The 24,920-nt window shown below is 50.1% G+C and overlaps 1 protein-coding gene across 1 annotated transcript; it reads right to left on the bottom strand.

Annotated features, from left to right (window-relative positions):
• Positions 1–1,338: 1,338 nt before the first annotated feature.
• Kcnh6 (potassium voltage-gated channel subfamily H member 6) lies at positions 1,339–23,391 on the bottom strand. The gene is made up of 13 exons (XM_042674003.1): positions 23,316–23,391; positions 22,490–22,720; positions 17,271–17,432; positions 16,959–17,164; positions 13,213–13,638; positions 11,594–11,993; positions 10,256–10,455; positions 9,869–10,121; positions 5,265–5,458; positions 3,616–3,700; positions 2,935–3,091; positions 1,986–2,172; positions 1,339–1,623 (listed from the first exon to the last, which is right to left on the bottom strand). Exons 1-13 carry the CDS (start codon positions 23,389–23,391, stop codon positions 1,339–1,341), a joined length of 2,862 nt encoding a protein of 953 aa, XP_042529937.1.
• Between the last annotated feature and the right edge of the window lie 1,529 nt (positions 23,392–24,920).

Raw genomic sequence — 24,920 nt, 5'->3', positions numbered from 1 at the left:
AGTTATGAATGAAATATTTAAAATGTCAGCTTAAAAATGTGAGAGGGATAGATGCATGTTTCCAAAAAATTATTTTAGGAAATTTTGGAGCAAAAAAATAAAAAGACTTAGAAGATCGGTGACAGGGTACTTTTGGGCAAACAGCCTTTTCTAGTCGACTGATTAACTGTGTACATGTTTTCTAGCTACACAGTCTAGGTTGAACTTATGTTCTTTTCCCATTGTGTGCATGTGTATGTGTGTGTGTGTGTGTGTGTGTGTGTGTGTGTGTGTGTGTGTGTGTGTTTTAATTGAAGTATAATTTTCACATGGAAGTCCACATTTTCACAAACTGAACACACACATACCCAATACCCTATCAAGATAACAGAACACCAGAATCCCTACAAGACCCTTCATGCTCTGGAAAGTTTTTTTTTTTTGGTTGGTCATGGGGCTTGAACTCTGGGCTTGGGCACTGTCCCTCAGCTCTTCAGCTCAAGACAAGCACTCTACCACTTGAGCTACAGCACCACTTGGAAAGTTCTTTCTCTGATACTGATCCCACATCTCTAACAGGTGGATAATAATGCTGAATCCTTGGAATCACTGCAAAGCAGTCAGGATGGTGCCTCACAGGATCCTGTGTAATTGTCAACTTTTGTCACAATTCCTTGTGGCCACCAAGCCATCATCTCTGCTTTCCTTTACCCTAGACTGCCTAGTATTCCAGGGGAGCTCCCAACAGGCTGGGTATGGTAGAGGGGACAGCCATACCCAGCTTTTAGCAAGAGGTGCTTGTAGACGGCTACAGCATACTCATGGATCCAACAACCATCAGAAAAGTCTCACAGCCAGCCCAATGTGAAATATCCAGACTTTATTAGCTGTGTGACACTCCACTGCCCTCAAAATACCAAGAAATTGTCATGGAACTACCAGGGGTGGAGGGGCTAAGGGCTGAAGCTGCGTCCTCCCTTGTCCACCATGGACACCTACCATCAAGTTGTGGTTGGTGGAGAAAGATCTAGCCAACCCTGGGACTTCACAGTGGGTATTGAGGCAGTGGCTGGTTCAAAGCTAGGAGTCCCCTGCCCTGAACAACTCTCATAAGGAAGACAGAAAGCCTCTTCTTTCTTTCGCCTCTCCATCCTCAGCTCTCTGACTCTCAGCCAGGCTTGTTGTCTACAAGGAACCCAGAAAAAGCTGGGCAAGGTCCTGTGCTTCTTCACCTGAGCTATTCTGGGTCACCTGGCTCTGTAATTACTCTAGGAAAAATGTGTTTTGGAAACCCATTTTGGGAGCGGCCTCTCTCAATATCATTACTTCTAATAGCTTTTATCTTGGGGTCCAGTAGCCCTAACTCCTAGTGAAGCCAGGATCTGAGCCATGTCTCTGGAACTCCAACTGTTTGGGAACAGAGCCAAGATGTTCAGGGAGGGAAGGAAAGCGGGGACCATAGATGAATCCTTGTACTTCTGGGGAACACAGGGGTGGGGCCAGGGGTGACAAAATCTCCTCAGGCAGTTCCTGATCTGAGGATGAGGTCAGAGTTTTGTCTTTTGCCACAGCCAGATGAGATGTACCAGGGGAGGAATTTCTGTGCTTCAGCCTCCATTTGTCCAAATCACCATAGCTTCGGGTCTGGAAGAGGTAAGAAGAAGGAGGCACCATTGTGTGAAGAGTCCTCAGGCCAGGTTAGGAGTTAAACTACCCCAACCACAGGGAAGAAACAGCCAAGAGCTCTGCTTACTCTTCCCACACCTCAAGGCCTGTTGCCCTTCATCCAGCTGTGAGATCTGTCATGCAAATCAGAGCTCTGCCACTAGGCTACCCTAACATCCTGACTCAGACCATAAAGGAGAACAGCAGAAGCAAAATAGCCACAGAGGCTCTGAGCCTGATGCCACATTGAGATGAAATTACAGCAGTGGGGATGGGAGCCGGGAGAAGGGAATAAAGCAGCTACTCCTAGGGAAGGCCTTGAGCACCCTCTCACCTCTTACCTGTACAAGAGGCAGGTGGTCTGGAGGCCACCCAGGCCCTGGACTCTGAGTTGCAGAAGCTTTAGGAAACAAGACCATGTCACTGGAGGCAGGGGCTCTCAGGACATAGCTGGTATGGCCCTTTGACATGGGCTGCTGAAGCAGCTGCAGGATGCGGCTGAGATCTGAGGACATGCGGGACTCCAGCCTGCCAGACAGAAGCCCCCCAGCCCCCCGCCATGGTCAGAATTAGGGTTCTAAAAGCAGCTCAGGTTTTGAGGGCAGCTCTCAACTTGGTAACCTGTCCAAATTTCCCCCTTAGCACATTCCTAACTCTGATGACAGTGACCAGGCTAACTGTGCCCATTTCATGAAATAGCAAACTGAAGCTCAGAGCTGTTAAGTAGCTAGCCCATGTCCTAGCTGTCCTAGGACTGTCCTGCTCACTGTCCCTCACTCTGCCTCCACAGTCCGGGCACACCCCCTTTCCAAAGCTCCATGAATTTTGTTTCTACATATGGATGTGTCCCTTCCCCAAGAAGCTTCCTTGGTCTTAGCTACTCAGGAGGCTAAGATCTGAGGATCACAAATTGAAGCTAGCTCAGGCATGAAAGTCTGTGAAACTCTTCTTTCCAATTAACCACAAGAAGCCAGAAGTGAAGCTGTGGCTTAAGTGGTAGCGCACTAGCCTTGAGCACAAAAGCTCAGGGACAGTGCCCAGGCCTAGAGTTCAAGGATTGCGGGGGAGGGAGACTTCCTTGGCACCTTTTAGACCTTTCTGGGGGAAGCCATCCAAGGAATTACCTTTATTGACATACATAAGGGAAACACATGCTAAATGGTCCTTCTCCTCAAATACCCACTCAGCACCCAGGGGTGCCCCTGAACTATCAAGAGGGGCAACCACATCTAGCCTGCTGCTAGGTTGATCCTTTGCAGCTTGCCCCAAGGGGAGAGGGGAGTTACCCACCTGTTCATCTGGGCCTGGAGCTGCTCTATCCTGGAGCCTAGTTCCCGAGGCCAGCAGTCTGGGTCCCGCTGCAAGTTTGGAGGGCTTGGGGGTATTTGTTGTAGCAATTCAGGCCAGAGGCCAGATGCATCTGAAATACTCAAGGAAGGAGCTGCACCTGCAGAGGGAAGGGTACACCTCTGCTCCATCTAGCTAGGTCTACAGCCTGTGCTCTCTCTCTCCCTTCCTGCCTTAGGAACACAATGTGAAGAAATGGCTTTCCTTATCTGGGTCCCTTGGAGCAAAAGTTCCTGCCCCTGTGATGGTCTGGCTTTTCAGGAATCAGAAAAATGATAGCCCTGTTTCAGAATTTGGGGCTGCATCTTTCAGGGGAAGTTTTGGGGGCTAGAAAGTTCTAAGCATGGATTTATTGCCCAGAGATCTGAAACCTGAGGGGTCTCCAGGTGCCTTGCTTTGGAACCTCATGGGTCTGGCCAGTTTTCAACCCTAGGAGTAGCACCTGAGAACCAGCAAATCATCTCTTTGTGGCTCAGAGGACACAGATCATTAGGTCACAGAAGGGGGACAATGGACTGGATTCTCCCTGACCATGGAGGGACTGGAAAGGTCTCTCGGAATGGGAGGCAACATGGAGAGAACTCAGAGGGACAGGAGTTCTGGGCAGGGGCTAGTTGTGCTCACCTGATTGGGTGTCATTGAGGAAGAAGCCTTGATGGTCTTGATTCCCTGGGACCTGTCGGGGTGATGACTGGAGACCCCCATCTGCCTTGTGGGGAACAAGATCAGTAACAAGGACCAAAGCTGGGACAGGGCCTCTTTGTTCCTCCTTGTCCCCACTCCTGCCCTGTGGCCCTTGTGACAACAAGTAATAATAGGTAGCTGGCCACACCAATGAAATTCTGGACAGCTTCCTGCAGGTTGTCCCCTAAGAGGGGGTCTGGCAACGGAAGAGGTTTAGAAACAAAAGTCTTGCACTGTGTGACTGTGTGGAGACCTCTACCAAGGTATTTGGAGAGGTGCTGTGAATAGCAAGATTTGTGGGTAAAATGACAGAAGAGCGGCTCTTCTAGCACCTTCTTTTGCAAATGGGTAAAATGACAGAAGAGCTGCTCTTCCAGCACCTTATTTTGCAAATGTTTTAGTGCTGGGCCAGAAGGAAGTCTCCTCTGGGGATACTGGGTCCGAAATCTCCAATCCACTCCCGTGATGTTCTCAGCTGTATCCTTGGCTGTTTTCCCTTCCCCCTGGTCCCCACAGGGCACCATGAGATTTGAAGGGCACCTTAGGTTACAGTTAACCCAGGCCATGGAAACCACATCCTTCCTGCCCTGATGTCCAACCACTGAGCTCTTGGGCCATCTGATAGCTCCCAGTAGCTAAGCCAACAAAGCAGAGTGCTTATTGGATGTCTTCTGTGAAGTTGGGTGGGGAAGGAAGAGCAGAAGAGGGGACAATGTGGAAAGGGTCATCACAGCAAGGAAATCTACTCTCAGAAACTGGTCACTAGTCTGGGCCACCAGAATCCTCCTTCTGAGGCTGAGGAGAAGAGGCAACGGGGAAAGGCAGGGCCAAGGCTCAGTGCCTGGCCTTAGCCACTCTACTCCTGATAGGCAATCCTCTTCCTTCTCTCCATTAGCTGACTGTAGACTCTTACAATCCCTCTGGACATCCTTGGAGCCCCTGCCCAAGCTAGAGCTACTCAGAAATTGGGTTTCTCTTGTACACTCTTGTGAGTCCTTTGTTTATTTAAGTGAGTGGCTTTTTATTTCTCCTGAGGTGCTGTGATTCTCTCCACTGAGTGATAAGCTTGAGAGGAGAGTGCATTTTGTCTCTTCTTCACCCTCCAATGCCAGACTCCACGAGTCTTTATTATGCAGACATCTTCCTTTTCAGTTTGGTGCAAAGTGATAAGAAAGTTTAAGCTTTGGAATTGGATGGGTTTGAACTCATAATTTGGCTCTGACATTTACTAGCTGTATGGCTTTGGCCAAAATTTATTTGTTCACTGTAACCCTCAGTTTCCTCATCTTATACATAGAGATAGTAATACTATATGCAAGGACAAAACTAAAGAAGATAATGTAAAAATGCTTGGTAGGCAGCACATAGTGACTGCTCAATAAATGGCAGCCATTGTTGTAGTAGTGTTATGTTGGCCATGGTAGGCACAGAAATCCTGACAAAGGATGTGGGATGGGTTGAAAGGAAGGGCAGTAGTCAAATGAGTCCTTAGGCTAAGCAGGCCAAGCCCTCAGCTGGCTGTCTGGGTGTCACCCATCACTAGCTGTCTAGAGCCTTCCCCCCACCTCAGTCCACAGGCCCAGACTCACGTCCCGCAGGTTGAAGGTGACCTCTAGCTTACTCCAGAAGCTGTCTGCAAAGGCAGGATACATGTCCAGTACCTCCAGCAGGTCTGCCCGCTGGATCTTGTGTAGGTCACAGTAGGTCAGGGCTCTCACATCAGCACTGGACTTGCCTGGCCGGGCGTGGAGGCTAACTGGCTCTCCAAAGATGTCATTCTTACCTGCCAATCAGAGAAGAGGTGGTCCTACCAAGCTCCCTTATAGGGAACCATTGCCTTTCGCCTATATCACTGATCCTGCTGGGTCAGGGGTTAGGTTTAGGGTCTGGAGACAGAGCTGGATGTTTTGGCTGTCTAGGGGAGGACAACAAGGAGGTGTATTTCCCCTGTCCATTGAGCTCCACAGGCAACTCCTCAGAGTCACTTCTGTCCTGAATATGTGGGTTCTCTTGCTGCCTCCACATTTCTTAGAGCCCCATCCACCAGAATCTCCCCCTTCTGTCAATGCTGTTCAGCACTGCTCCCACTCCTGCCCAGGAAGCAGTGGGCAGTGAGGAATACTACAGGCACTTGCTCAATCTCCTCCTGCTTTTCTTGACCTGCTGGTGATATGGAGAAGGGAATAAGGAACCAAGACCAGGCCCCACATTTCTGTTTGTTTTCCTGCTCCCTATTAAAGCCCCTAGAAGTCACTGCTTATGTTTAGCCCCAGCACCTTCATCTCTAAAATGGGTGCAACCATGTCTCCTTGCTTGCTCTATTGGGCCATAGATTGATGCTCAAGAAAGTACATGAGTCACCAGGTGCTGGTGGCTCATGCCTGTAATCCTAACTACTCAGGAGGCTGAGATCTGAGAATCACAGTTCAAAGCCAGCCCAAGCAGGAAAGTCTATGAGACTCTTATCTCCAATTAACCACCAGAAAACTGGAAGTGGTGCTGTGGCTCAAGTGGTAGAGTGCTTGCCTTGAGCTGAAGAGCTCAGGAACAGCACCCACACCCAGAGTTCAAGTCCCACAACCACCACCACCAACAACAAAAGTGCACGAGGCATTGGGTTCAACCCCCAGTGTGGCAAAAGAAAAGGGAGGAAATAAAGAAGAAAGTACTCTGAAAAGCCAGAGATGTTAGAACCAGATAATACAAGATACTGGGAGGGATAGAGGCCACCAAGTGGACATGGGGTGAACATTCAGGGTAGCTGGCAAGGGTGTTGAGCCTCCTTGGTGCCAGGCACCACACTGGTCACATGAACATACAAACATGAACAAGAGGCTGTCTCTTCTACAAGGAGCCCCTCAATTGAGCCTGTACCACAAGACAGGCACATAAGTGGCCAAGAAATTTATAGAATGCTCCATGAGGCCTCAGAACAAGGGAAGCCCATGGAGGAGGGAGGGGCTCCTTCTACCAGTGGTGGTTAGCATAGAGAGGTGTTTACAGAGGAAGTGAACTTCTGAGAGAACCAAAGAGAACTGGGCCCCCAGAAGAAAGATGATCAGGGCAGAAGAAACAGCATGTGGTCAGAACTACATGGTCCAGTGTAGAGCAGGGAGGGCAGCTCAGGAGTGAGGTAGACTCCCAGAAAGTCTGACCCACCCAACCTGACAACATCACGCATAGTGCTAATAGTTTAGCACACAGCATAAGGATGGATGGAGAACAAAAGAAGAGGATCTTAGGGCACCTGCAGAGGATGGAACTGAAGGTTAGAGAGAGGACTGGCCAGAGCCATACATGAAATGCTGAAGCTTGAAATCTGGGCATTGTAATAATGTGCTAGTCTTCAAGAAGGTGGATGAAAGGTTAAGATCTAAATGTCTATTTCCACCCAGGCCATAATGAAAAGATTTCATGTCTCTACCTGAAAGTTAAATCAGACTAGCTTCTTAATTATTAATAATGATTATCCCTTCCATGTGGGTGGCATTTGTAAGACAGGCTAGGAGTAAGGGAAGGCCTCAGAGAGAAATCCACAAAATCTTTGAGCTTAGCTTGGAGAAATGACTGGAGTCTCTCAGACAGGTGCAGGGTGGGCACTGGAAACAGACTGGCAGTATGTTCAAGGCAAGGAGAGGGTGGGACATAATGGATTTAGAAAATGAGTAGTTGTATGGCTGGAGCACAAAGCTCCTGGGAGAGGGTTCCAGGACTCAGGGTAGCTGTATTAGCTAGAATGGACATGCCATACACAAGTGTTTACATTTGTCCCACTGCCTATAAGGAGCATCAAAAGATTTTGAGCAGGACAGGAGTGTATGCAGCTAGGTAATGTATATCTCAGGTAACTGGTAAGAAGGATTACAATGGGGTAGAAGAGATAAAAGGCCTTGAGAAGGGGCTGGGAAGGTGGCTCAGTGGTAGAGCGCTTGCCTTGCATGCCTGAGGCCCTGGGTTCAATTCCTCAGCACCACATAAGCAAAAAGAAAAAAGCCGGAAGTGGTGCTGTGGCTCAAGTGGTAGAGCGCTAGCCTTGAGCTGAAGAGCTGAGGGACAGCACCCAGGCCCAGAGTTCAGTCCCCACAACCGGACCCCCCCCCCAAAAAAAAAAAAAAGGCCTTGAGAAAAATACTCCTGACACCTGCCCAGGAAGAAAGAATGAGGATCAGATCCAGGGAAGGGTAAAGAGACTGATATGAGAAAAGTATTAACAAGGACATAAAGTGATCTTGGCTTTCTGGATGGTGGGTGGAAGACAGGAAGGGAGGAAAGTCTCCTGGTTGATTTTAGGCCAGGTGATGGGTAAATGGTTCACAGTTTTTAAGGGTAAGCAATGGTTTCAAGTTGGGAGAGGTTGAGTTTGGTCTACTTCTGTAATATTAAGGTGGATATCAGACAAGGAAGGAATAGAATGCTTTTCTTTTTTTTTTGTTTTGTTTGTTTGTTGGTCGTGGGGCTTGAACAGCGCTGTCCCTGAGCTCTTCAGCTCAAGGTGAGCACTCTATCACTTGAGCCATAATGCCACTTCCCATTTTTGGTGGTTTATTGGAGATAAGAATCTCAGGGAGGCTGGGAAGGTGGCTCAGTGGTAGAGCGCTTGCCTTGCATGCCTGAGGCCCTGGGTTTGATTCCTCAGTACCACATAAGCAAAAAAAAAAGAAAAAAGCCGGAGGTGGCGTTGTGGCTCAAGTGGTAGAGTGCTAGCCTTGAGCTGAAGAGCTGAGGGACAGCACCCAGGCCCAGAGTTCAGGCCCCATGACCAGACACCCCCCCCCCCCAAAAAAAACCAAAAAACAAAAAAAGAGTCTCAGGGACTTTTCTGCCCAGGCTGGCTTTGAACCACGATACTCAGATTTCAGCCTCTTGAGTAGCTAGGATTACAGGCATGAGCCACCGATACCCGGCTGCTTTTCTTTTCTTTTTCTTTCTTTCTTTTTTTTTTGGGGGGTCCAGTCGTGGGGCCTGAACTCTGGGCCTGGGCACTGTCCCTCAGCTCTTCAGCTTAAGGCTAGTGCTCTACCACTTGAGCCACAGCGCCACTTCCGGCTTTTTTCTTTTTGCTTATGTGGTGCTGAGGAATTGAACCCAGGGCCTCATGCATGCAAGGCAAGCACTCTACCACTGAGCCACCTTCCCAGCCCTCTTTTTTATTCTGTTTCTTTCTCTTTCCTTCCTTTCCCTTCACTCCCCTTTTCCCTTTTCTTCTCTTTTTTTTTATCCCTTTCTTTTTCTTTTTCTTTCTTTATTTTTTGTAGTACTGAAATTTGAACTCAGGATGTTCCACTTGAGCCATGCCCACAGCCTTGGAATGAGATTTCAGACTAAGGAGTGATTAAAGCTGGAACAGAATTCTGGGGATCCATCCTGTAGCACAGGTGGAAACAGGACCTGGGAACAAGGAGCTGGTGGGTGACTGGCACTAGGTGACCACCAACTGAGAGTAGGCTGGAGGGGTTGGAGGAGAACTAGGTCATTAGATGGGAGACTGGAGGTCAAGCCAAAGTCACAAGAAAAGAAGAATGAGGGAAAATGTGGGTAGGGGAGGGATGGGTGAGCTTGTTGAAAGGAGTGACAGTGACCAACATATATTGTGTTCAAAAACTGCTCTGTTAAGTAGCAACTCCTTTGCACAACTACTTCTAGATAATAATACAAAATAAAACATTAAAAAAATAAAGTCACAGGGAGATGAGGCTGGAGGAGAGGATCCTGTGATACTTGGGTAGAGTGACTCACCCAAGGTCACACCACAGGTAACTGGCAGAGGATGTTCAAGATGAAAGTGTGTCCTCTGTGCAGTTCCTATAGCCTTCCATCAAAGCATCCAGCTGTGCCTGCAGCTGCACAGGATGAGGCTCTCTACCCAAGATAGACCTTTGGCTTGTTACCCTGAATTCTCCAAGGGCAGAAGAAGGTAGGAAGACGTATGCTTGGGTTCCTGAGTCTGATCCTGGAAATCCATTTTTGACCACTAACTAGCATGGCTTCAACTTCTCTATCAGGAAACAAGATCATGTTAAGAATTTGGTGAGCTGGATATAAAGCTCTCCAAAACACATAATACTCTATCTCAGCACATGGCTGGTCAATAACAGGTGCCACCATCCTCACTAGGAAGAAGATGGCCTTGGAAAGGCATCTCTAGTCTTAAATCCCCCAGTACCAAGCCTAGTCCACCCCAACCCCTACCTACCTAGAATGGCCACGACCACGTCGTCTCGCAGGATCTCGATGGAGCCACGGGAGATAAAATAGAGGGTGGAAAGCACATCGCCCAGGTGCACCAGTGTGTCCCCGGGCGGTGCATGCGCGGTCTTGAACTTGACCGCAAGTGCGCGCAAGCAGCCCTTGCTGGCGCCGCGGAAGGCTGGACAGTGCTGCAGCAGCGCACGGTGCAGGTGCAGGCAGATGTCGGCCTGAAGACACTCGGGGAAGCCCTTCAGCACCTGTGGGGAGCGGGAGACACCATGAATCTAGCCAGATGTGACCTAGGCAGGGGCTGGGGATGCCCAATACCTGCAGGACATCATTGCTCCCTCCTGGATTGCCTACCTCACCCCTGTACGCAATCTGGGCTCACCGCATTCATGTCGATGCCATTGGTGTAAGACCAGGCGTGCTGGAAATATTCTTCGAGGCGCTGGCGAAGCGGGTTAGGGATCTGGTGGAAGCGGATGAATTCCTTGACGCGCAGCATCTGCGTGTGGTAGCGAGCGGTGCCAGAGTACAGGCGCTGGATGATGGCAGACACATTGCCGAAGATGCTGGCATACATGAGGGCTGGGGGCGGGGCATGCGGGCTGTGAGCTGCCACACTGCTCCTCCAGGCCCCCCTTTTCCTTAGCAGCCCCCTGGGAAGGATCCCCTCTGTCCAGGGCAAATCAGAAAGGCCCAGCTCAATGCCTCTCTGCCCTATCTATGCCTCCTGGCATCTGCCCAGGCCCAGACTCCAAACTCCTTCTAGGAAAGAACTAGGACATTTTAGTTTTTAAGTTCAGATTTATTACTGCTTTCAAGGTGTAAAAATATAATGCAAGGGAAAACTTTTGTTTTTTTGTTTTCACCCAATTTTTCTTTCTTTTTTTTTTTTTTTAGTTTTTGTTTTTGTTTTTCTGGGCTTTCACATCTTTAAATACTCTGAACATGACAACTTCTGTGTAAAATTCCACACAGTCTCTGAGCTTCTTAAACCCGGTGTCATGGGAAGCAGGCAGCTCTCTGCAGGGGCTGAGAGCAACACAGCCTGGGAGCCAGCAGCTGGGATTGGAGACTTCCTAACTGTGAGTCCCCTGGCAAGGTAGCACCTTTGGTTCCTGCTCTGGAAACTGGGCTCCTAAGAGAATGAACTGTAGGCTTTTGTAAAATGCTGGAAAGAGTGGCTGGCAGGACTCAAGCTTCAAGCCTGTGCTAAGAGCCTACGTTTAATTCTCTGCTTGTCACCATTTCAAAATTCTTCTTGGTGTGTGTGTGTGTGTGTGTGTGTCCTGGGGCCTAAATTCAGAGCCTGGGTGCGATCCCTGGGCTTTTTTGGTCAAGGCTAGTGCTCTAACATTTGAGCCTCAGCTCCACTTCTGGCTTTTTGGTGATTTATTAGAGATAGGAGTCTGAAGGATTTTACTGCTGGCTTTGAACCATGATCTTCAGGTCTCAGCCCTCTGAGTAGCTGGATTACAGGCATAAACCATAGCACCTGACAAAATTCTTAATTTTTTTTTAATCAAGAACTTTATATTTCCAATTTGTTTTGGGCCCTGCCAATGATAGTCCTGGTGCTTGACCTAGAGTAAGGACTGTATAGACTGTAAGGACTGTTAACTGGTATACACATATACTCTGCATGCACCGTTATATGTCTATGTCCAAATTAAAACCAGAATTCCATGGCTAAGACCCATAGCACACATGAGGTTGCACTCACAGCCAATGAGCATGACGCAGATGGAGAAGACCTTTTCAGAGTTGGTGTTGGGTGACACATTGCCAAAGCCCACACTGGTAAGACTGCTGAAGGTGAAGTAGAGGGCAGTGACATACTTGTCCTGTACCGAGGGGCCTGAGGCTGGGTCACTGCCATTATAATGCTTGCCAAGTTGCGCTCCCAGGCTATCCAGCCAGCCAATCTTGGGCTCCAGGTAGGGCCTCTCCACATTGCCAATGGCATACCAGATGCAGGCCAGCCAGTGAGCGATGAGGGCAAAGGTGCACATAAGCAGGAAGAGCACAGCTGCCCCGTACTCAGAGTAGCGGTCCAGCTTCCGGGCCACCCGTACCAGCCGCAGCAGCCTCGCTGTCTTCAGTAACCCAATCAATGTGGTGGTCTGAGAGAACAAGGAAAGATCCACAGGGCTGAAGGTCAGCTCTCGAGGGGTACACTAAGGTCCACCCATATTTGTTCACTTCTAGGTAGAATCACAGAATCATTCCACAGACATTATAGGAAGTGCCAGGCACTTGGCTATGGAACGTAGTGGGAGCCTAAAGCACAGAGCTGTGTTCTGGTTGTTAAAAGGCAAGCAAAGGGCTGGGAATATGGCTTAGTGGTAGAGTGCTTGCCTAGCATGCATGAAACCCTGGGTTTGATTTCTCAGCACCACATAAACAGAAAAAGCTGGAAGTGGCACTGTGGCTCAAGTGGTAGAGCGCTAGCCTTGAGCTGAAGAGCTGAGAGACAGCACCCAGGCCCAGAGTTCAAGCCCCAAGACAAAAGAAAGAAAGAAAGAAGGCAAGCAAGCAAGCAAGAAAGAAAGAAAGAAAAGAAAGAAGAAAAAGAAAAGGCAAGTAAGAGGAAAGAAGAGGTTAGTTAAATGTGTGGGAAGTCAACGGAGGTGACACTTCCTAGAGGAGGTGACACTTGAGTAAGTTTTTGAGGATGAGGTTAAGTCTTCGGGCAGAGAAAAGGGGAAGGGGCACTTTCCTGGCACAGGGCAGCATGGGCAGAGGTACAGAGAGGTGCCAAGTGTCAGGATGGTGCAGGACTGAGAAATGCTTAGCCTGGGGCATGGCTCAAGTGGTGAAACTCCATCTGGCTGCTCTGATTGCTGAAGGACACTGCCGGAGGGCACAGAGGTTGGAACGGAAATGGGGAAGAAGATCACTCATTGTAACAGTGGCAGCAGGTATTGAGAGGACTTCCTCCTTCTAACCCCAGGGTGAGTGGTTTAGAAGGCATGAGGGTACAGCTTGTAGGAAGCAGGGACTATAGGAATGCCCATCTCAGAGAGGGCAGGATTCTTGGGCAGAGAAGGACCTGCTGGCAGGCTGCTCTTCTCACTGGGGCTTGCTCAGAGAGATGGGGGGGGGGGGCGGTTTGGGGGGGATGGGCCTGGAGACACAGCCTTAGCTAGTTTCTTTCCAAGGCTGGAAGATGAAAGACATCTGAGCTTCCTCGCCCCCACTTCTTCTTTTTTTAACCTCTACCTGCTTCAGAAGAGGTGTCCAGTGCCAAGATCTCTCTGTACCAGGGCTATAAGACAGGGAGACCTTGGGGCTGGGACACAGGGACAGCTTGTACCGCAGGCATGAATGGGATTTGCTTACCTCATCAGAGCCAGTGCGGAAGATAAGCAGGTCAAAGGGGATGGCAGCCACCATGTCAATAAGGAACCAGCCCTTAAAGTAGTGGACAGCGATGCGGCGAGGATGGCTGACCACCTCATCGTTGGTGTTGACATAGGTGGTGCGGAAGTTGATGACAATGTCTACGACAAACATGATGTCCACGATGAGATCTACCACAGTGAGTGGGCTGCAGGTGTAGCCACATGCACCGCGCTGTGACTCATCCTGATCACTGAGTAGGAAGGCAGCTGAATAGGGGGTGAAGACAGCTGTGTAGATGACCAGTAGAAGGATGAGCCAGTCCCACACGGCCTTGAAGGGGCTATAGTGCAAGATGGTCCCACGGTGGATACGTGGTGCCTGTAGTTTATACTCTGGCAGCACATCTGCACCCAGAGACAGGACCTAGGATGGGGATCATGGGCAATCAATGGTGATGGACACTGCTGGTGAGTCAGGTCTGGGAAGGGGGAGGTCTGGGAGCCATGGGAGAGTGAGGTGGCAAAGGATGTGAAGGACAGAAGGGACAATGGAAAGGCATATGAGGAGATAAGTTCCTAGAGAGACAAATATGTTGGAAGAAAAGCAGACAGTGGTTATACATAGGAAAAGGCAGCTCTGTCCCATAGTGACCCCAAGTTTGAAGTTTACCAGCTCCCTCAGAAACAGATCATCCAGGGGTGGGTAGGACTGGGCCCTGGGTCACCTTTGGAGCATGAAAAGCTTGGATGGAGGAAGTGAGTTTTCTCAGCCATTCCTCTCTGGTGGACTTGAGAGGCTCCCAGAGTTTGGAGTTCCTGATAGGAGCAGGTCAAACGCAGGATAGATTTTTTTCATTACTGAGGGCCTAGAGCCCTAGACAAGAGAAGGGCCACCTCTCAGAGCGTCCCAGGGCAAGAGCCAAATTTGAGGTATGAGTAACCAACTGGGCCCTTGATAGGTCTTACCACCAGCCCGCCCCCCCAGCTGTGTTACACAAGAATGATTACTTTTGACAGTACACTGGTGGCTCATAATCCTACCTACTCAAGAGGCTGAGATTGAAGGATTGTGGTTCAAAGTCAGCCCAGGCAGTAAAATCCTTGAGTCTTAGCTCCAATTAACCACCAAAAAGCCAGGAGTGGAGCTATGGTTCAAGTGCCAGTAGAGTGCCAGCCTTGAATGAAAAAGCTAAGGGATAGTGCCTAGGCCCTGAGTTCAAACCTTGGTACTGACACATACACATGTATTACTTTGGGTAGAGCCCTTCCCTTTTGCCTTAGAACCCAGCCCAATAACTACCCAGATGTCCAACATGAGAAATCAAAGAGCTGGGGCATCAGGACAGACATAATTTTAAAGCTAGACCTCCTTGGTTGACTCCCAAGTACAACATTTGCTATTTGTGCCTTCAGGCAGTTTTGTAACCTCCAGTGCCTCACTCCTCCCATCTGCAAAATGAGATAACAAAGGACAAAAAACTTGCATGGGATTGCTGTGATTAAATAAGATGCATCTATTTGCTTCTAGACAGTACATGCTGTTTCACACAGTCATTCCTTCTCATCCTCCTGTTCCCTTCATCTTACTTCAGACCCTCCAGCAAGGATGGAGCCTGAGAGACTGACAATCTCTTGATGCCTTGTCCCCAACAGATGACATTGGTTTAAGCAAATCTGTAATGTTAGGGTTTGACTTTGCAGATCAGATCAGTTATCAGATGAGGTCATAGCAGGGAAGGAGGGAGGGAGGGAGGGAGGGAGGGAGGGGAGGAAGGAAGGAAGGAAGGAAGGAAGGAAGGAGGGAGGGAAGAAGGGAAGGAAGGAAGAGAGGGAGAGGGGCAGAGAGGGAGGGAGGGAGGGAGAGAGATCACCAGAGGAGTCCTGATCTGACACCTAAAACCCCACGTGGGAGACATCTTCCTGCTCAACTTTCAGGCCTCATTCATACTTCATTTCCCCAGGAAGCTCCCTCTCATCTCCAGGATAACAGGTTTTCATCTTGCCTCTGCATAGCAACCCTGACCAAGTGGCTATTCTCCAGTAGGCAGTTAACTCTGAGTCTGCAATCCCTCACCCTGCACAGTCATGTGGGCATCCAAGTTGGAGTAGTTGAACAAGCCCTGGCAGCTTGGTCACTGATGCCAAGTGGCAACTTCCACTGCCACCCCCAGGGCATCTGAATCTCTCCCATTCTGCCAGGCTATTCCCTATTTCTGTCTGTGTGGGAATGTGTGTGTGTGTGGGGGGGTGTCAAGAAAGGGGGAGGGACTAAGTCTGTTGAGAGAAGAATGTGAAACTCTTCAGGACCCCAGAATCCGAGCCCTCTCCTCACCACACTGAATTCCTTAGTCAGCCACTGCCTCTGAGGCAAGATGGCGGTCCTTCTGTGGCAAAGCTTGCCCTACCCAAGGTCACCTGGAGTTCCAGGGTGAGACAGATGATAACCCTCTAGGCCCTTCAAGTTCTGTTGAGGTCACATGACTTCTCTGTTAGAACAGTCCACCCACACACAAACCTCAGGCACCTCTCTCTACTTAGAGTGGATACAGGCTAGCCAAGAGAGGTTAGGGGGTGAGCATGAAAAGGATCAGGCACCGTGGCATTATCCACACTTACCTATCTTCCAATCTGTAGTTCCCCTATCATGGCACTGCCACCAGCAGCACCAATATTAGAATCCCCTATGTGAAGAGCTAGGGGGGCTTCCTGCATTAGGTCACTGGGCCAGGCTGCCTGACTTCAGAGGGCCCAGCTCTGCAGCCTGGACTCCTTTCTTCCCTAAGGTTCTTATGCTCAGTAAGGAACTGAAATGGTCTTCCCCATACTCAGTTCCAGCACTGACTGTGCTTCACATAAAAAGAGACAGGAGGAAGGGACAGGCCTGGAGAGGCTTCCCATCCCCTTGCTCAGCCTTGCCCTTGGTTCCTCTCCATGATCTGGAGCTTTGTCTCCCTCTTAGACTAGCACTACTTCATGCTGAATGGGTCTTCAGAAAACAGTCAAACTCTTCTGTCCTGAGGCCCAGCAAAGGTACAAGGGGAAAATTGGGGAGGGCTTGCCTAAGATCACAAGGTTGAGTCTGTGCCAGGACTCTGATCGCTGGAGTCTCAAGCAGAACACTGCATTTTCCTCTGGACTAATTGGGCCATCTAGTCCCATGAAAAGGTACAGCTGAGACAGAGGACTCAGCCAAGGAGGAGCTGCAGGGGTGAGGTACTCAAGGATGAGTTCCCAGGAGGATGTTTATTAATGCCAACCTTGCCATACCTGTGCTGGGCATGGGGGAGAATCCTATGTCCATCTCAAAGACAAAGGGCAGGAGCAAAGCTGGAGTTTCTCATCTTCTCTCCTGCATCTCCTCCTCTCTGTCTGGTCCTTATCCTGTCTGTTCCACTCCTGCCCTGTAATTGGCAGAGCCTTGGGAAGGCCTCCATGCTGGCATGCCTGCCTACCTCTCAGCCTACCTCTTAGCATTTCCAGGTCTATGAGGTGGCATTATTCACAGGCTCTGCTGACCCCAGCCTCACCTGGCTCCAGGAGCTGAGTCTCAGGGTAAGCCTTCAGATCTAAAGAATCAGACTCCAGCAGGAAGGAGGCCTAAGGCTCAGACCAGACACTAGGGGGCTGGAGCTAACCTTATCTCTCTACTAGCCAAGGCCTTAGAGTTGCTGAGGCCCAACATCTGGGAGGGGACCCTGGATGCCTAGCACAACCCCATGCCCCCCTGCCCTTCAATGCCCTCACCTGGGTGACCTTCTCAGTGACGTTCTGTGTCCTTTCCACCACCTTGTGTGGAGCGATGATCTCAATCTCTGTAGTGGAACCTGAGCGATGTTTCTCCAAGTTGAACTCTACGAAGTTGAGCGTGAACTGTGGGATCTGGCTGACTGTCTTGTATTTTCCCCTTCTGGTGCCAGGCGCCTGTCCACCTGACCTGCCATGAGAGCCCTCTGAAACCAAGGTGCCAGGGTCAGAGCAGCCAGAGCCAGGGCAATGACTGTTCCACTGACTATCCTCAAGTTGCCTCTGCCACCACCCACAGCCTGTCTTGCTCACCGGAGCCCAGGAAGTTGTGGGACAGCAGGCGCTGGGTTAGGCTACGGCTGCTGCTTTTGGCCAGGAGCTGGGCCAGGTCCTCAAAGTTGAGAATGAACATAATAACAGCCCCATCCTCATTCTTCACAGGCACCACATCCACCAGGCAGCGGAAGCTGGAGGCTGAAATCACAGTTAGCAGGGTGGTCACTGAAGTGGTCCCCTCCTGCAGAAGGGTCCCCCTTCTTGGCTAGGAAGCAACTGCATGAAGGTGAAGTCAAGGGCATCCACTCCTGGACAGTGACCAGAGCTATTGGGCAGAGGGTGGATGAGGCTGCCAGCAGGTGCCCCACCCACAGGGCAGAGGTGGAGAGAGGAGCTAAGCTGCTCATTAGGAAATAATGTAGCATCAGGTCCAAGTCCACACTGGGCTCTCAGCTCAGAGCTTAGCTTCGAGGTTTGCTTCTGCTGTAATTAAAGCTGAGCAGATGGGGTAGATTAAGCCGGGGAGGTCAGGTGGAGCATTCCACCCCTGTGTCACTCTGGCTAGCCATGGGCTCAGCTCCCACATTGCCATTCCATAAAGATGCCTACTTCCCTGTTGCTGGAAGGAACTTGTTGGGAGTGTACTAAGTGCTGGGCATGGAGCCAGTTGGCACATTAGGCTTCAGGAGGTCCTTGGAGAACAGACCTCCCCTCCCCCATTCTACAGATGAGAACTGAAGATTCTGAGAAACTCTCACCTGACAGGGGCTTGGGAAAAAGGGAAGGGCCTTGTCTGGGAGGCAAGCATTGGAGTGAGGTCCCAAGATAGAGTCTGGGATGAGAAAGCAGGCAGAATAATGTCCTGGGGGGCCAAAAAGGAAGGAAAAGGCCTAGTGGAAGCAACACAGGCCTTTAGTGCCACCCTCTCTGTCCTCCTGGATGGAGATCCAGCTATTGGTCCCTCTGTACCTTTGGCCACTGTCTTGGTCCTCTCCTTGCTCCAGAGTCTCACCACCAGCCCCACTGGTAGATGGAACAATTCCAGCTCAAATGCTGTACCCCATCAGGGCTCAGTTTGTGGGCAGACACCACTTGTGTGTTGAATATCCCTCAACTCAAACTAGTGGCCAGGTGTCAAGTCAGGTCCATGGGGCAGGATCCTCAGGAATAGTGACCTTAGGGACCATGCAAATCAGAAGGAGCTGCACTCCCAGAGGGCATGTCTCACCTGTCCCAGGTGTTGTTGACTGAGTAAAGAAAGCATGCGTGTGTAAAAATGAGGGGATGGAGGTCAGCTGGCAGGAGTATGACAACATTAGGAACCACTAGAATCATGCTTCCCCAGACTTTCTTCTGGTCATTTCCCCTGCCCTTCCTCATGGAATCAGAGCTCGGGTGCAGCTGTGCCTCCCCCGTCCTCCCTCGCACTTTTCTCTGGGGAGCAGGAATATCCCAGATCAGATTCCTGGACTCCCAGGCACCAGGCAGCCATCTGCCAGCTGCTGTCTGGGCCCAGGGGAGACATCTACACCGAGAGGCTGCTTGCCTAGCCTGGGCCACTTCCAGGCTCACAGTGCTACATAGTGACGCTTGTCAGCCTGGGGTAAGGCTGGGCTCCAGCCCCTATGGCTGCCAAAGCTTGGTCTTCAAGTGCCTGCACTGAACCATTGATGGTATTGTTAGAGAGCTGAGACTAGGAATGGACCAAAGGTCAGCCCATCATAGCAGTAAGGGCTGAGAAGCATGTGTGTATGGGGGGCGGTGCTCATGCATGCCACCCCATGCCCAATCCCATGCTAGCTACCAGACAGGAGGCTATGAAAACTTGGAAGGGTCAAGAGCATCTTTCTCTCCCTATACTCCAGGCTGGCTGTCCTAAGCCATGGGTAACGTGGCTTTGAGCCCATAGTAAGAGACTGTCTGGCTGAGCAGAAGTTGATGAGTACATTACCCTAGGTTGTGTCTAGGAATGACAGTGTTTCAGTGGCTTTGCCCTGTCCCTGGAGGAAAAGACAGCTTCTGCCTGTTTCTCTTCTATAGGGGCTCCTCCAAGCACCTACCTCTCTGATTAAGAGTAGTAGCATTGTCTGATCCCTGGGGAATGTTCTTTTTCCTGCATGGCTCACATCTAGTCTCCACTCAGTCTCTCCCTTTCATGGCTTTACACATGCTAAGCAAGTACTCAGCCAATTGAGCCACCCCCAATTCTTTATACACACCCCATTTGGAGCCTTCAGAGAGGAGTGGTACTACAAGTTGCCCCCCAGCTGGCCCTCCTGTCTTTCATAGGTGAACACTTGTGGGGACAGACAGTGGTACCTGACCTCATCTTTGCCCTGTTCTCCTCACCCAATGCTGGGGCTAGAGGCCCCTTGTAGTCTATGCTGAGGGGTAGGGGACTCTGGTTTGGGCTCATGGAAATAGAGGATCTGACAAAGCTAGGCAGGGCTGAGCATTCTGGCAATGCCCAGTGGGGCAGGGGGTAGAGCTATGGAATCTGAGTGCTCTCCCTGCCTCCCTCTAGACACTCATCAGTTCTAGTCCTGGGACAGAGTCCTTTCCTTCTCTTTTAGGCTCTTGCTTTTCCTCGCAAACACAGGGCTTTAGCTTCTCACAGGTGTCTGAGATCAGTCTCATGGGGGTAATTCTTACTAAGAACCCTGACCTTCAGTATCACCTTATGTAGCTATATAATATGGATATATATATGATAAGATATATATGTATATATGTATATATATATATATATATGTATATATATATATATATAAACACAGACCCTCCATTTTGAGTTGGAGCATTTTCACGGATTACCCTTTTAGAGGAAAAGAGGATTATGTATTAATCGGATTACAAATTTCTGATGTGTGTTCAGGACCCCTTTCCATCTCTCTGGAGTCAGGGAATGGGGTAAAATAGAAGCTATTGACCTGAGAAGGGAAGAAATCACCAGAACTGCATGGAGTATGTGGATAGACTTTTTTAAAAGGATAATGTGGTTAATAAGATGAACAAAAGTCATCAGATCCTTCCTTACCATATCCTTCCCTTTGGGTACTACATGCCAGGAAGCCCCTTTTTTTCCTGAGTGTGAAGCTCATTTCAGGATGGTACAGGTGGTCAAACGTTTGGGAAACAGGACAAGGAAGGACTAAAGGTGGGATGGGGGAGATTGGAACTCAGGAATCCTCAAACATGTGAATAGCTTTTCATTTTTGCCCATGTCTAGCCTCCAAGACTAAACTTGCAGTGTACCTTTTAATGACCAGAGGACCTTGGCAGGGTTCTGATAACCCGAATGCTGATCTCAGGGACCAAGGTCTGGATTTAAACTCTGTTTCTTTCCTAGACACTAGTAGGGTGCTGAGGGGACCTGGCCCAATCTCTCCAGGAGTCTAGGATCAGACCTTCCTTGCTGGGGCTCAGGAGAGCTCCAGGGTCAGAGAGAAGAGCAGAAAGGAATTGCTTTCCCCTCCATTTCCTGCTGTCCCACTCCTGTTCCCCTGAGACCCTTCTCACTCCCCTGACTGTCACCTCCTCCTTGCAATGATACAAAGAGGTGAGGTCACAGCTTTTAAAAATATTCTGACTTCCTTAACCCTGTGAGTACTGCCAAACTAAGACAGTCCTTTGATTGCTGCTTCTGCTTGTAACACTTCTTACCTGCTATTCCTCGGAGGGGGCGGGGGTGGGCAGGGGAAGTGGGCAGCCAAGGGGATAGTCAGGACCTGCCCCTGGAAGCCCCTATACACACACACACAAACACATACCACATGCACTTATGTCCCACACACATATAAACAGGTCCTTGGAATTTGGTATTTCAGCATCCTTCTGTCTCAACTCAAAGTTACCTGCCCTTTTTCTGTACTTTTGGTAGCCATTATGCTGTTTTTGCAGGGGCCTTCTCTTTTCTGGGGATTTTGTCCCCCCAAAGTCCTACTTCTAGGCACAGAGAGATGTATGGCCCTTTTCTTTCTTTCTTCCTTCCTTCCTTTCTTTCTTTCTTTCTTTCTTTTTTGGTTGGTCATGGGACTTGAACTCTGGGCTTGGGCGCTGTCCCTGTGCTCTTCAGCTCAAGGCGAGCGCTCTACCACTTGAGCCACAGTGCCACTTCTGGTTTTCTAGTGGTTTTTATTGGCGATAAGAGCCTCACAGACTTTCTTGCCTGGGCTGGCTTTGAACCTTGATCCTCAGATCTCAGCCTCCTGAGTAGCTAGGATTATGGCATGAGCCACCGGCGCCCGGCGTGTGCTCCTATTCTTTAGGGGTAACTTAGAACACACATCTCCAAAAGGAGAGCTCTAGACTTGGGTTCCAGCCCTCAGTTCAAGCAGGGTTCTAGCAGAGAGATTCTGGAAAGTACCTTCTGCATTCATGAAACTAAGGGATTTATCTAAGCTAGTGTTTCCTAAATTTGGCAGGAAATCAGAAATGCTGGAGAGATTTTTTCCAAATACGCCTGATTGGGCTTTTTTCATACCTTCTGAGTCAGAATTTCCCTCTCTAGGGAAGGTGTTTTTTGTTTGTTGTTTTTCTTTTTAAATGTGCCCCTGATGCAGAATCAGCTTGGGGGCCATTGACTCTGGTGATTTTCAAGGATCTTCAGATTCTGATGCTAGTTTTCCTTCCTTAGATCTGTTGGAGACTTTATGATCCTAGAGGTACAGTACCACAGAGATCTCAAAGGCTGGCATGCTCTTGGCTCTCAGCCTGTGACCTATGCTTATGTTCTGCTTGCCATACATATAGGTGGCAGTAAGAACCATTTGGATGAACCTCTGGTCCCAGAAAACTCCAGAGCTCAATCTTCCCAAAGAACTGGAACTAGTTACCCCTCTTCCCCAGCTAGCAGTCCCTGAGCATTGCCTGATCACAGAGGCCTTGAGGGAGTGACTCCTCCCCTAATCCTCAGAGCAGACGGAGATGAGGGAACGTTAATTTCCGTCCCAGCTGCCTGACAGCTGGGGCTGACAGTGACAGAGTGGATAGCCAGGAGACCAGGGACACAGAAGAAGGATAGTGAAACAGGAGACTCTGCCTCAGGATAAGACCAGTTGTTGGCTCAGCCTGGCTCCCAAACCCTCATAAGGCAAGAACATCCAATCCTCATTGCTTTCCCCTTACTTATGAGGAAACAGGCCAAGAGAGGGGATGGAATTTGTCCAGGCCCTTTGATCCCTATATCAGCTACCTCCCCAAGGCCACCCTGGCAAAGCCTGCCCTGTAGAACCCCAGGTCTGACTGTGTCTCACCATCTTTGCGGTAGTAGAGGATATCCACCTTACACTCCTCAGCTCCCAGGAGGGCTTGGGCCAGGCGGGATACAGCACTGCTTGGGGTATTGGGGCCTGTGAGGAAGTCGCAGGTGCAAGGCCTCTGCATCACCTCCACTCGGGAGTAGCCAAAGAGTTCGCAGAAGCCGTCATTGCAGTAAATGATGGCGCAGTTCTCCATCTGAGCATTGGCGATCAGGAACTTACGACCTGGGTGGGAAGCAAGAAGTAGGAAGATCCTGGCAGCCAGGAATGGGTAGCTGAGAGAGAAAGATGATAGGAACTAATGACAGCAGGGAGGAGGATTTAGATGCAGGAGCAAGGGACCAGAATGAGGGAGGAGGAGGTCAGCTTGGGGGAAGGTGAGGGAAAGTGAGTGGAATTGTGAGAAGTGGGCGAGTCAGGTGTGGGGGTGATTGGAAAAGCAGGGCAGGAAGAGCCACTGAAGTAGGAATTAGGTCCAAGTCCTCCAGGAAACAGTGAAGAGGGTCAGAACAAAGGACCTCGCCAGGTAAAATCCAGGAAGCTTCTGGAGTCAGAGGGGAATGGTTAGGAAGCGAAAGCTTAGGTTTGGGGCACCATGAAAACCGTTCTCTGTGTAGGGGTAGGACCCTCATTTCCCGGAGAGAAGAAAGCTTAGAGGAGAAAGTTAGGTGCTCCGGATGTTAGAGAAAAAAGGGCTTTTGCTTCCAGAATCAGCACCCACCTCCCTTTGCCCCATGAAAAGTTAGTCCTAGGCCCTTGGCCCCTCCTGCCACCGAACCCGGACTCCAGATCGCCCCTTCCCCTACACCCACACACTCACTCTGGCCCTCGAACTTGCGGATGATGGTGTCCAGGTAAGTATTTTGGGGCGCAACGTGGCCCCTGCGAACAGGCATCTTTTGGTGGAGCCCAGTGCCCCTGGCTCTCTGCGTCTGGGTCTGTCCAGGATTCTCGGATGCGTCTGGCTTTGGGGTGGGCGCCGCCCCCGAGGAGGGCCGCCGGGCTCCGAGCCCCGCCTGCCCGTCTGCCCGCCTCTGTTCTCCCCTGCCCGTGGCTCCCTCCTCCCCTCCCCGCCCACAGCTCCAGCCGCCTCCTCCCCCTCCGCTCTTGCCCGGGAGCTGTCCGCGCTGCGGTGCTGAAAGAAGAGGCGGGGCGGGGTCCTGGTGCAGGAACCAATGTGGGAGTGGAGGGACACTGAATTTTAGCAGGCAGCGGGAGGGGGGATCCTAGGTCTAGAATGGAGCTGGGCTTCTTGAGGAGCTTTGGCTTATGTCTTAATAGTGGCCTTAGCCTTTCTTGGAATCCCTCCTGATACTGAAGGGGAGTTTACCATCCCAGGCGGAAGGAGTTATGAGTGTTTACTGAAGATTTTCCCCAGGGTCTTACTTCTGTGCCTGGCTCTAGCCAGGCTACAGCGCTAGCCCTTTGGACAAGTACCCTCCAGCAGAGCCGCAGGGCTCCTGCTGAATTCCAGGTGGTAAGCAAGTCCAGGCTGGTACTGGGAGAATGAGGTAGGGTAGCTAATTGCGTGTACAAGAAATACACAATAAGGCATCTCCTTCAGAAGCATCAGACCTTTTAGCATACAGGCACAACTTGAAAGAACACATGTAATACCATCTATTAGGCAAGTGACCACTGGTAAGTGTCTGCATTCTGACTGCAAATGAGCACACTAAAAGAGGCAGGTGAGGGTGGGGTGAGGTTTATTGAAAGAAGGTTCTTGGAGAAGAGGGGAGAAGGGGACCACTGTTCACTAGGCATCTTGGTAAGCTTGGAGTTTTGCAGATGGTCCCAAGACCTGGAGCCAGGCCTCAGAGGGCAAGCTTTCAAAATGGAGCATGTACTTTCGGCAAAGGCCAAGGATGACGTCATTGTAGAGAGGCTACACTGAGTGATTGGAGAAGTGGAAAAATGTAGAAAAAGACCCTCCGATGCCATTTTGAACATCTAGATTTAATGGATGGTCAACCAAGTTCTTAAGAAGTTAGACGTTTGGAAGGAACTTTGAAAACATTTGAAGGAAATATTCAATATTCTGGCAAAAAATAAAATTTACAATGGTGGGGGAGGGGGGAAGGAGATGGCCAAGGAGGCTCAGTGAGGCTTTTGCTGGAGTCCAGGTGAGAGGCTTGGAGTCCTGGGCTGGATGTGCCTTTGCCATATGGAGCCACAATGTCTGGTGGGGGGCCTCGTTGGCCACTGTGGCTGGGAGATGAGAAGGCTGCAAGTGTGACCTCCTGGAGGGGCAGGGATATCCTGGCTGCCCCCTTGTCTAGAAGGGCAGGTTGGCTGTGGAGGAAAGATAGAATGATTTTTCTCACATGCTCGGTGCATGAAGGGCTGAGTTCTGATCAAGGTCTTGGGCATTGAGTCATTCATTCATTTCACTTGCTCATTTCAAACATTATCCAAGTCTTCAGAG

The sequence above is a fragment of the Dipodomys spectabilis genome, unplaced genomic scaffold (genome assembly GCF_019054845.1).
Source record: "Dipodomys spectabilis isolate Male_0828 unplaced genomic scaffold, ASM1905484v1 ptg000018l, whole genome shotgun sequence".
NCBI lineage: Eukaryota > Metazoa > Chordata > Mammalia > Rodentia > Heteromyidae > Dipodomys > Dipodomys spectabilis.
Note: the sequence above shows the minus strand (reverse complement) of the source record. Positions and strands in the feature narration are given on the sequence as shown.